This window comes from Antedon bifida, chromosome 2 (assembly GCF_963402885.1).
Source record: "Antedon bifida chromosome 2, ecAntBifi1.1, whole genome shotgun sequence".
Classification (NCBI taxonomy): Eukaryota; Metazoa; Echinodermata; class Crinoidea; order Comatulida; family Antedonidae; genus Antedon; species Antedon bifida.
This window is the reverse complement of record NC_136227.1, coordinates 21,196,529-21,209,308: the sequence shown is the minus strand read 5'-3', so window position 1 is coordinate 21,209,308 and position 12,780 is coordinate 21,196,529. Positions and strand designations below refer to the sequence as shown.

At 34.5% G+C, this 12,780-nt stretch overlaps 1 protein-coding gene across 1 annotated transcript in view; it reads right to left on the bottom strand.

Annotated features, from left to right (window-relative positions):
* The window catches only part of LOC144858554 (small G protein signaling modulator 1-like), a 195,265-nt gene that overhangs the window by 14,924 nt on the left and 167,561 nt on the right, over positions 1–12,780 (bottom strand). Inside the window, exons 17-19 of the mRNA XM_078714687.1 lie at positions 8,125–8,332; positions 2,091–2,200; positions 1,679–1,775 (exon numbers count right to left, since the gene is read on the bottom strand). Coding sequence (XP_078570813.1) covers positions 1,679–1,775; positions 2,091–2,200; positions 8,125–8,332 — 415 coding nt within the window. The remainder of the gene's footprint in view (positions 1–1,678; positions 1,776–2,090; positions 2,201–8,124; positions 8,333–12,780) is intronic.

Below are 12,780 nucleotides of genomic sequence, written 5' to 3'. Positions count from 1 at the left end.
AATTAGCTTAAATATACAAATTAGGGTAAAAAAAAACAACTGTATAGACTTTGTTTTGGCCTCAAATGACTCATATACAGGTTCCCAATAGCCAGCATAGGATCGTTTACGCACCTCGTAGTATGCAAACTTTGTACTAGTTATGTGAAATATGGACATTACAGTGTTAACACATCTCAAAAACGCTAAAGCTCTAGATATATGGTAACACTGTAATTTCACCCATTGTACTACTATTTGCATACGTTTGAGGGGCGAGTGACAAATGTGCGATTTTGAGAAATACTAAACAATCCTATGCTGACTAGAAACCTGTAGCCAAGTCATTTGAGGCCAAAACAAAGGCTCTACAGACATTTTAGTTGCATTATACGCAAATACTCTATTGAGAAATGGGGTCGAGGGTCAAATGTCATACTTCTGGTCATTTTTCGTAAAATGTTTCATTAGAATAAATACCTAAATTCTGAATAATGTTGTGAAAAAATCAACTCTCTAGCATTGCAGCTTTCAAGATATGGGAAGACTTTGACTCCTAATTTGCATATTTCATGTAACTTGTACTACTATTTTGCATACTTTCGAGGTTTATGACAAAGGTGTGATTTTAGGAATTACAAAGTGGTCCTATGCTGGCTAACCTCTATCAAAGTCATTTGACGCCAAAACAAAGATTCTACAGATAATAGTCTCATTATATATGCAAATATTGAGAAATGGGTTCGGGGGTTAAATGTCATTTTTTTAAAATAAAATGTTACATTTGAGAGATATAACCCATTGACTGCCAACTTCGAACTTATGCGAAAAGGATGCCACCTCTCGCTGTACCAAATTTTTGCATTTATGTGAATAGGCTAATTGTTCTGGTTGTGTAGAAAAGTCTGATGAACTAGGTTTATTATTTATTTTTTCAAATTATCAATAGTTTATTAGTTATTTGCAAAATAATACTACCCTGTCAAAAATTGTTTGTTTATTCTGACGTTGATAAAAAAATGAGCTGGCAAGCAGGAAATGCCCTACTGAAATATACTGGCATTGCAGAACAATGGGCCAATAAACATCCAGCAGTCAATGGGTTAAATATATACATTCTGAATAAATCAGTGAACAAATCTAGACTAGTTGTTTTTGAGATATGGTAATCCTGTAATGTTACCCTAATTTGCATATTTAAGCTAATTTGTATATCTTTGGGATGAGTGAAAAAGGTGTGATGCTCAAATTTTGATTCCTTATCATATATGACCATTTAAAAAAGAAAAATATCTGTTTGCAATTTGCATCACTTTGGGCTTTAGCTAGATTGCCTAACCTATATTTAATTAGGACTATACAGTAGATATAATATATAAATCCAAAGGCAAATTACTGAAATCTGGATTATCGATGTCATCGATGCGCAATTCACACAATATCTCGCTGGGCTGACCACGGCAGCAAACTTTATTCAGTAAGGCCTAGGTGGACGAATGTTTGATTTTTAAAGGGAAATTTTTTTACGCCAGTTTTTGTCAATTTACCACGTCATTTGCAAATTCGCGAATGGCTAGCGTGAGCATATATATAAACCAAACAGTACACTTCGTTCAATTTCTAATGTCATTATTTTGGCTGGTTTTCACTTGTGCTCAAAATATAGATCATAGAAGGATCCACAAAGAGTGATAGTTACCTCGTTTGAAATCTAGTAAAAACCATCTGTAACAGAAATAGAAGTGAGTGTAGTCACCATTCTGGTGCATGTGTTCAAACATCTCTGCATCTAGAACCTATAATTAATAAAACAATAAGCACAGAACATGAGCAGGCAGAAGGAAAATAAATTTTCTAGCATTTCATAAATTCCATAGGTGAGCATATAACTTGTTCCATTTTGTAGAAGAGAAAAGGAACACATTTCAAACAAGTTTAATGGCGCTCTTAAAATAGCAGTTAAAATACAGACAGTGTTTTTTGGAACAATTTTAAGCTGCAATACAAAATAATGGTTTATTACGTTGAAAGCTGTTGGGTCAACTACCGTACCATGGAGGTTGCCTTTTAGTGCATTGTATTTTGGCATTAAAACTCATGAATAATACTACCTGAATAAGAGATCTCATATTAGCAAAATGCGTATCCATAGCACCTCCATGAGGAAAATTTTTAGACATCCTTTTCATCAGTTCACAAAAACAATTATAAGTCTTAGCCTCTGCAATAGAACAAACAGCCAAATTATTGAGTTATTTACAATAACTAATTTCAAGGTATATTGATAATTAAAATTATTTAAAATAGTTTACCTGATAAAATCATAATTTAAAGAACAAAATAGTAAACCAGAAGCCATTGCCTGGAAGCTTTTGATTAAACTGTTTATTTTGTCTTTATAGTAAATGACACCCCTAGATGGCCGGAAATGGTACTTTCGCACGTAAAAATAGCAAGTGGAAGTAAAGATAAATATGGTACTACGGAAATACTTAAATGACAGGGAACCCCAGGCAAAATGCAATGATTATGGAGAAATCAACGACCCATATGACAGGGTTTACCACGAACACAGTGTGTGGTGGCCTTTCGTACCTTCTCATGCACACAAGCAATCCAAACAGTCAACAAACAAAAAAAACACTGACCGTCAGTAAATTATGCACATTATTGTTGACTGCTGGTTAATTTTACGCTGCAGTCTGTCAATTACATAAGCCTATATATATAGTCTTTTCCAACCCTGGACTTCTATAATGTTAATAGTTAATCTATAATATGATGAAATGAGGTCTAAATTTTAATTTAGTGGCAGAAAAAAACATTTGGGCAACTGGGGCAACACTCCTGCATCAGCCCCTGAATATAACTGAGAAATGCAGTAAAAGTAACAAAATTAAAATGCAAATTTATAAAAGGGAATTTAATAACTGAAATCGTTACATACACATTTATAAGGTTGTAGAATGTTAAAAGATTTCGTTTTTTCTCAAACTAATTTGAATATTGCTGGAAAGCGGATATTGTTTCCCTTCTTTCCGATAAGTTTTTAAAGTTAAGTTAACACAAACAAGTATATTTTGATTAATTATTCTATGTAACTTTTAATAATAACAACGTATAGTTAGGATTTGTATTGAGATAGTCACAAACCATATGTAAAAATCAAGGGAACTTTTAGACGTTAAAAACACCGTAATTCGTTTCTTTACAATATCGATTTGTAGTTTGTAAAGGTAGTAAAGGCAGCAGTAGGACACTGACTTTTCTTTATTTCGTGTAAACTTTATTTGAGGAAAACTAATTGATTTTAATTTTTTTTTAAACCTTTTAAGATTTTTTCACTGTATAATAATATCAAATGCAAACATTCTGTTTGCTGCACTTCATCTGACGTTCAAAGAGAAAGGCATGCCAATTAACATTGGCATTGTGCACAGATGGCTTTATATTGTGTGGTACCAGCTGTTATACAAATGATACCATGACCCGTAGCATTTTCTTTTTACGAAAACAGAAATTACTAAAAATAAAAAAGATTCAGAATTTAAAAAGCTATCCAACAAAACAAAACAAAGATGTAATTTGACAACAGTTTATTTCACCTTTGTTCACAGACTATAGTTATTTTGATTTTAAATAACTCGGAAAGTTGACATTGAAGTTAAGTGTAATCCAGTACTGTACTTATTCAGTATTAAGATAAGATAATATAATATAAAACATATAAATGGACAATTATGACAAAGTAGAAAGAAAATCAAACAAACATTAATAAAACTGTATTCAGAATAAAACAAATATATCCAACGATACCAAACAGTACAGTATTTGGTGAAATTGCATGTTGACCTTTTGACCTTTATTGGTCACGTGATTTGTTTATTGCGCAATTACTATGTAACTATGCGTTTATTGATATGGGTGTAATGGAATAAAATGATCAGTATTACATTCCCTTTCCAATGATACCATGGATGACCAACTTTAGTGTGGAACGTCGGCCATTTTGAAATACAAAATGGCGGCTGAAGGAGTGGTCGAAAAAAATGGCACCTAACTTTTTTGGATTCAGCATCTCAAGAATAACAAAATTAGCTAAAAAATCTATTTTGGCACAAATATCGAGCTGAAAGACATAATAACCCGTACTATCAGAAGATTCACAGTTCATTGATCAACAATTGCTCTTCAAAAGACTGAACGTTATTGCCATTTGTGAAGAGGAGGCAGATCCTATAGCATGTTTAAATATGAACTTTGCAGCCATTCTACAACACAATTTAATAATGTTGGGTTTCCCTGAGAGCCAAATAGGGCGACACTATTTTGTGATGTCCCTTTGATGAGCGATTGTGAAACCCACAGTATGTGCCCTATGATAATGCCCTCATTTGCAACATCTACCATGGTCAGGAAGTTCAATCCTTGACCATATTATGTATGTATGTTAAGTGACATAATTGGTCAACGGGTTAAACCCTTTACAGTGTGTCATTGCATAACACAGACAAGTGCTTATTTTACATAATATGCAAATTGATTAATATAAACATTTGATCAGGATTTTTAATGACCATAAAAGCATTGGTTCTTATGCATTGTTTAAATAATGTAAGGGATATTTGCAAATTATTTATATAAGAACAAGTAGATCTGAAAGAATCTAAAGATTTGAAAGGAAATAGGCGACCCAAATAAATCAAACATAGGAGTACCACAGGGAGACTGTCTTAATCCCACCTTTTCACTACATATCTAGCACATATCCTACAAAAATATGAACAAGAGCAACAACAAAAACAATATACACTCGAATTCACATTAAACATCCAATATGCAGATGACATATCTTTTGTATCTACCTCACAAGAATACATAAATGAAATAAATATTCCACGGTATCTACAAGACTACAATCTAAAAGTTAACCTGTCAAAAACAGAAGATTTTAAAATAAAAAGGAAGGGAAATGAAGACTGGCGAAATTGCAAATTCCTTGTAAGTAAGTAAGAGGATGTAAAATACAGAAAACGTCCTGCATTAGCAGCTTTCAGCAAGATAAATCACATACTCCAAAATAGAAAAATAACAATAAACCTGAAAATGAGAGTCTTCAACGTATACCTCACAAGCATCTTTAAGTATAATTGTGAACTGTGGACAATGACAGTATCATTACAGAGCGAAATCGATGTCTTTCAAAGAAAATTCCTAAAGAGAATAATAGGTATAAGGTGGCCGGAGAAAATAAAAAATGAAGATTTGTACAAAAGAACAGGAGAAATTGAGTGGAGTAAGAACATAAAGAAAAGAAGGTTGACATGATATGGTCACCTGCTCCGTTTAAATGAAAACACACCAGCTAAGATCGCACTCGGAGAGGCTCAGAGAAAGACCAAAAGACAAAAAGGAAGACCAAAAACAACATGGATGGCAAAAATAAAAAAGGAAACAGAACTTTTCACATGCGGACCTCTACACATGCTTGCTCAGTGGTGAACACAAGTGAGACGAGCAATGTTTAACGACGATTAACGTTTAAGATGATGATTTATATTTATAAGTTAAATATATTCTGAGTAATTTTAGACAAATTTTCTGGTCAAAAATAGTTTTAGGTCAGTTTTGGAAAAAATTAAAGTGTATAGAAACATGAGGTTTTGAGCATTTTGACAAGAAGCATGACCCTATTCGCTTAAATGTTACTGAGATAAGTAGAATGTGCTTAAGTATAAAATGTTTGTAGCTGTAGGTCAATGGTTAAAATAATGGTTTATTGATATTTTGTGGATTTTCATTGTATTAGAAAAAATATAAACATACTAGCGTACCCGTCCAATGGACAGGCACCATTATATTGATTGTAAGGTTCGGGAATCAAAAAGATTTAGTTATAGTAATATTACTGTACGATCAGGGGCGGATTGCAATAAAGGTCTTAACCGCGGTCTTAGACTTAAGCCCAAGATGAAACCCTTAGCAACGATGGTCTTAGATTTAAGACCATTGCAATAAGAAGTCTTAGCCTTAGAATTTCAGCGCAGTGGTCTTGCGCTACGCGAGCGCTCCTAGGCTAGCTAGTAATATCATGGCGAAATTAACTTCTTTAAATACTGCTGTGAATTGATTTTATGATACTAGTGTAGAAAAGAGGTATTGAACTATAAGACATGTGTATTATTATTTTTATCTACCAATTGTTTCAATAGATAAAATCTATATAGGCCCACACCTACCTGACGATCAATTACTATTAGCGGTCCACAACCGCATCAACAAGCTGTACGCATATTCTCCATACGCGGCCTAGCGCTACACTATTTTGACCAAGAAAAGACTACATATACTGTAGTAGCATATTTAAAATTTAAAATGTATTAATTAAATTACATACAATTTTGTTGCCAATATTTTTAATTATTTGCTAAAATTTCCTAGTATTTACATAATCTTAATGCTATTGAATAGGCAGTGTGTCATGTATTAAAATGGCCTCAATATGTCCTACTGAGGAGCTTGTCGCTACTCCTTATTGTTAAATTACTCTATTTGCACTTGTTGGTATAGCGCCCTCATTTGTCGGTAACTATAGGCTGGTTTGATTGTTTCTTTACTAATAAAGTCTCAGTTAAGACCGCTATATTGCAATCGACTTTGCTAAGAGGCTTAACTAAGACTTTCGCGAGTGGCTTAGGGCTTAGATCTAAGCCTAAGACAAAGTCTTTATATTGCAATCCGTCCCAGGTTCCCTGGTACACTGCAGAATACACAAATCTGTAAATGGATGTATAGTGCAGAGGTACATTATATTAGAAAGATGAAGTTAATAGACATACTTTATTCTTCAGTGTCTATTTTGTTTTAATTTTAAAAGCAAGCAATTTTAAATGCAAAGTCATGGCAAATAAATATTAGTGTCCACTGTAAAAGGAATGTTTGAAAAACATGCAAAACTACTATTTATACTACAGTATTTTGAAAAATGTACAAAATCTGAGAAATAGCATTTGATGGCATAGAACAATTTTCTAGTGTGTGCCTGATTTACAAATAACATTGTTGGCTAAATAGAACGTAATTTGGTGGTGTCCATAATCCACTATGGAGGCCAATAGAGAGAGAAATAAGGAGAAGCGAAAGAGGAAACTAATTTCTCTATACTCCATATTTTATTTCAAATTTCTATACAATAGTTCTTTTTATATAACACCTAACTAAAATAAGTGTCATTTGATTGGACGATTGTGGGTCACATGGCGTGCAACAGTATGCACTATTGAATGTTCGTTCAATAATTTTGTGTATTAAAAAAAATATCTTTTCGCATTTGGAGAATATTTTTGTTATACTATTAATTTTGAAATACAACATCATGAATGTGATGACTGGTATCACGACAGAAGTACATTTTTTGAAATATATACAGCATTGTTCCTAATAAACGCCCCGCTCCTAATAAACGCCCCACCCTTCATTTTTTGTTAACACACCTTAGTGCCCAATCTATATAAACAGAAGATTCTCACGTTTAGAATTGGTTTTCAGCCCGGAAAGTCATATTTTTTCAGCGACTGTGATAACGATGTACGCTAACAGCGTGACAAACATGTAGGCCTACACCGGGCGCGTAGGGTAATTCACGCGTGTAGGACACTGGACGTTTTTTTAAAAATTCGCGACAACATACATCGCTGGTCTTTAAAAACCAGGAAAACAACGGGGATCAGACCATCGCATGTTTATTCACACAACACGGAATTGATACAAGGCGTCTGGTTATTTGTTGCACGCCCAAAAAAATTGATTGACCGTCTGAAGCAACTTGTTTAGGGTAGGCCTAGCCTAGGCAGGCCTCATATAGGGCCTAGGCTCTATTTATGATTTTTACATTTCACCCCTAACAAACGCCCCCCTTTTTAAAAAATGCAACACCCCGGGGGCGTTTATTAGGAACATTACGGTATGTACTAATTTAGACCCAAAAAATTAATTAATGGGAACATCTCTACAAGACGTAGAAAAAACAGAATTAGCCTAGATGAGTTCCAGTTGCCTGTCGTTTCGTAATAGTATCGCTACCTTTCTAGCCTAGATAGGTCTTCTGTTAGTATTAAGCTAGGCTTGATTGGTCAAATGACTTACCATCATCCATAATGACTAGTAGTGGAGCAACCAAGTCACACATTCCTTGTACATAGCCAACATCAAGATGCTCCCATACATATGTACACATAATGTTGCGCAGTTTTTCTAGATTACCATCATTAAAGTAGTAGTAATTACGATCACACCTCTGAACATCCTTGTCTATTCTGTGCAAGTTTAGGGAAAATGTGTCCAACAATTCAGTCTAAGAAATAATAAAATAATAATATTACAAATTAATAGACGCTTACTATATAACTTTACAATAAAATTTAATGACAACAAATAAGAAGATCAACGTTTCGAAACCATCATGGAACCATTTTCAAGATCAAGTGATCAAATTATACAAAAACAACAAACACCAATGGGTGACAGGAAATACTAATCGATTAACATCAAAGAAGGCCTACAATACAAAGAACTTAAGTATTAAGCTCCTCCTTCTTAATTAATAAACAAGTTAGCTTTGACTGAATTGGTTTGTTTATTAAGTGTAGGTTTCAGTTCTTTGATCCAAAGCATTTCCTTAATTAAACAATCAAATGTGGATTTGCACTTAGACAATATCTAAAAATGATTAAAAGTTTCTAATAGGACTTATATTATGTTGCTTTAAATGCTCTCCTGTGGTGCCTTCACTGTGTTCATCAATACGTTGATAAAGGTGCCGACAAGTATAGCTGACATAGTTTACATCGCACAAACCACATTGAAATTTATATACAACGCATTGCTGATTTACAATCATAGGTTTTCTTTCCTTAGATTTAAGAATTTCACCTAACTTTCTACTATTAAAAACTGGCTTAATATTATTAACTTGCAACTAAGTTGTTTGAGTTGTTTCGTCACAGTAACTTCTTCAACAAAGATGTGATTAGTAGATGACAACTTGTATGCTCGATTAAGCATAGTATGTACAAGATTTTTCTTACCGTATGTTTGTTATCAACATGGCTATCATAATGCAGAAGAAATTTATAGAGTTATTATGGGCAATTTCCATTGTTAAGTCAATCGCAATGTGTGTGTTGTTTAAAGTGTCCAGAAACTTGTGTGCAGAGTCCTGGTCCGGCATAAAAACAATGGTATCATCAACATATCGTCGGTAGAATGCTGGCATCTTATTAGATGCCTGTAGGGTGTTTTCCACGTCACACATAAACATGTTGGCCATTAAAGGACCAAGCATAGAACCCATGGCTAAGTCACCATCATATTGAAAAAGTTGATTTTGTGAGTAGATCAATGAGACCTTGTTTGTCAATTGACAAGCCATATTGCACGTTAAACCAGTCATTCTCAAAAGCTTTCTCAGCGAGGATCTTGATAGTCTAATCCAAGGGTACATTTGTAAATAGTGAGACAACATCATAAGAAACTAGCAGATCATTGGTACCAATGGCAAAATCGAAAATGTCGGGGATTGTAAAGTCATTGCTTGCTAGCGGTTTTAGTTTGTCATCCAACCATTGTGCTAGTTTATAGTTGTACGTTCCGCTGCCCGATAGTATAGGATGATAATGTTTCCTTATGTGTTTTGGGGAGACCCTAAAGATGGGCAAGCCTCGAACCTTGCTGAGTGATTGTCGAAGCTACTTCTTTAGGAAGAATATCAAGAACAGTACATGATACTTGTTTCTCTTTCACTATCAGCGGATGGTAGTGTTTGATTGGTCTTCCTCTTGATTTGGGTTTTGTTTTACTTACGGGTTTAAATTTTGAAGTGTTGTTAACTGATGCTTCACGAAGGAGTTGATCATTGTTTATCCATAACAAATGTGAACACTTTGCATTAATGGCGGACGAAACCAGCTCACATGGACGAGAGGTACTACCTGTCTGCCTACGTTTCCTAGGTATCATACCGTATATTTCGGTGTATAAGACGCACTTTTGACATGCAAATTTGACCTCTAAATTTTGGGTGCGTCTTATACACAGGTCACTTTCTCACGCACCCCCAAAAGCTAGTTAACAGTGTACAGTAGCCTCAGCAACTAGCTAGGAGGCCTACCTAGCCTAGGCCCTATTAAAAATAGTGTACTACTCTGCAATGTAGGCCTAGCTAGTTACTCCTGTCTAATCACGGTTGATCACCACATTGTGGTAAAAAGTTTATTGAATTTTTAATTAAGGTAAATTGTCATCCTCGACTGTATTAATTAATATTTACAGTACTTCAACTTGCATGAGATATTCTACCCAGGCCTAGTACTCTCTGAACTTGCGGGTGTGTATTCTAGCAGCACAACACATTTATGGAAGAGTCCATTAATCACGGTGGTGTCACATTTTAATTACACAATAACTATTTCCCTTGATCACGGTGGTTTATTTTATTACATCTCTATGTCAACAATCACATAATTTTATAATCATGTAGGCAATAGTTCGTATGTCAAGCGATATCTAAAGGAGCGTGTTGTTATTGTGTTAAGTAGCTTCCCCTAATCTCATAATGTATACGGCCAACAGTGCTGGCCAGGCAAGGAGCACATGCCACATCTGCTCTCCTCATACAGACTACTCTGCTGTAATGCATGCATGCATATGGAAATAGGAAAAATTTTCATATACCGTACATGATATTCCTGGTTCATTATCAGCCCAAAAAAACTGAACATCATTTGGATTGATTTTATATATGGTCATACACACAATAAGAAGGTATATATTTAAATAATATGAAATTAAAGTTACTTAAATAGACATAGGCTAGCCCTACCACACAGTGCATCGTAACTGAAAAAAATATGGGGATTTCCCTTTTCATTGAACATTCAGTTGAAGTAGAGACTGATTACGATGTAATAATAAAGGCAATCAAACAAAATTATATCATTTGATTCTAATAAATATGTCTCAAATTTCATTGTTTTATTATTAAAATACCATTGTTTTGATTGTAAAATGTTTAAATTTCGGCTTAGAAATAAGTGCGTCTTATACATCGACTACATAAAAAATACTAATATTTCAGTCTCCGTTATAGGTGCGTCTTATACACAGGTGCGACTTGTACACCGAAATATATGGTAAGCGACCCATCCAACCCAAAGAAATGCGAAGTTTTGCTAGACATGTGCCATTTAGAAAGAACAACTGGCATGGCAATAAGCGATGCCATTAGGAAATCACTGGACATTCATAAGATATCACTGTAGAGGTGAAGCCTATGATACAACAGCTTCTGAGTTCTAATGCTAAGGGTGTGCATGCAGAAATTGCAAAATATGCTCCTGATGAGTATGAGGGTTCTTGTCTACATTCTCTGAATCTTGTCATTTGCCACACATGCCAAGAATTGTTCGGTTTTTTTGATAATTCCCCAAAGCGACAGCAGTTCTTTTAAACGGTAATTTCAGCCAAAGCCCCGAATGCCAAGAAGCACAAGTTAAAAAATATGTGCAAGACACTTCTTTTGAAACCATTTACGATTTGTATGAATTTATTGTTATTACCGGTACTTTAAATGAAATATGCGTGCCTTCTAATGATGATTCGTTATATCCTAATTCAGAGGTGTGGAAATGGGATTCGTCGACACACATTTGTGGATTTTACACATGTTTCAGAAATGGAGCCATGTGATGCCGCTCTCTTCAGCATTTGATAGTGAAATTCTGCGATGGAAGAATTATTGCAAACGACAAGTTACTGGTACTTCTTACGTTTCTGTGACAACTCTTCTTTCCGTACATGCAGACAAATCATTTTTTCCTAACATAACAGAACTTCTAATGATTCTTGCGATCTTGCCAATTGGTAGTACGGAGGCAGAAAGATCATTTTCCTGTCTTAGACGAATACATACTTGGCTTCGTATCACTATGACCACTGAAAGATTTATGTTCATAACATAACATAATATTTTAAATGTTTTTATTGAAGTTGTAATTTTTAAAGATAATTATGTAGTGATGATTTCGCAGACCGTTTTTAGTTAGCTTGGCCTGGCTAATGTAGTTATCGCTAGTGGCGGTAAGTGGTGGTATGCGTGCGTAGTATTAATTAGGGGTAGCCTAAACATGATGACCAGCTAAAATTATACGCTGTGATAATAGGCCTAACTATATAAATAACTACACGATTAGATTGTACCAAACTATCTACAGTATATATTAATTAATTAATTTTTTAAATTTTACACATCTCCTCCAAAACCACTGACAGACGTTTGGCACACTGATGTTTATTGATGGGCCACACACGATAGGCTATGTCACTTTCCTAAATTTTAAGGATAAACACTAAAAAAGGCAATAGCAGTAATTTGACGTCTCAGCGACCGTGTTACGTCACTGTATAAACTATGCAACCTCCTCTTTGTGTACCGCCATGGCCGGATCTGGTTTAATATTTATTAAACCAGAAACCCTATAACAGTGTGTCAGTGACTTACTTTCAGTATTTAAGAACTAACAACCTTATAAATCCCTCCCAACCGGGCTTTAGAAAAGGTCACTGTACATAAACTACTCTTTTAGATGTTACTGATTATATTTTAGATAACTTTGATAAAGGTATTTCATCTGCTGCTTTATTTCTTGACCTGAAGAAAGCATTTGATACAGTTAACCATGAAATATTACTTTACTTTATATTGCACTTCACTGGTTTAAATCATATTTAAGTGGACGATCTCAA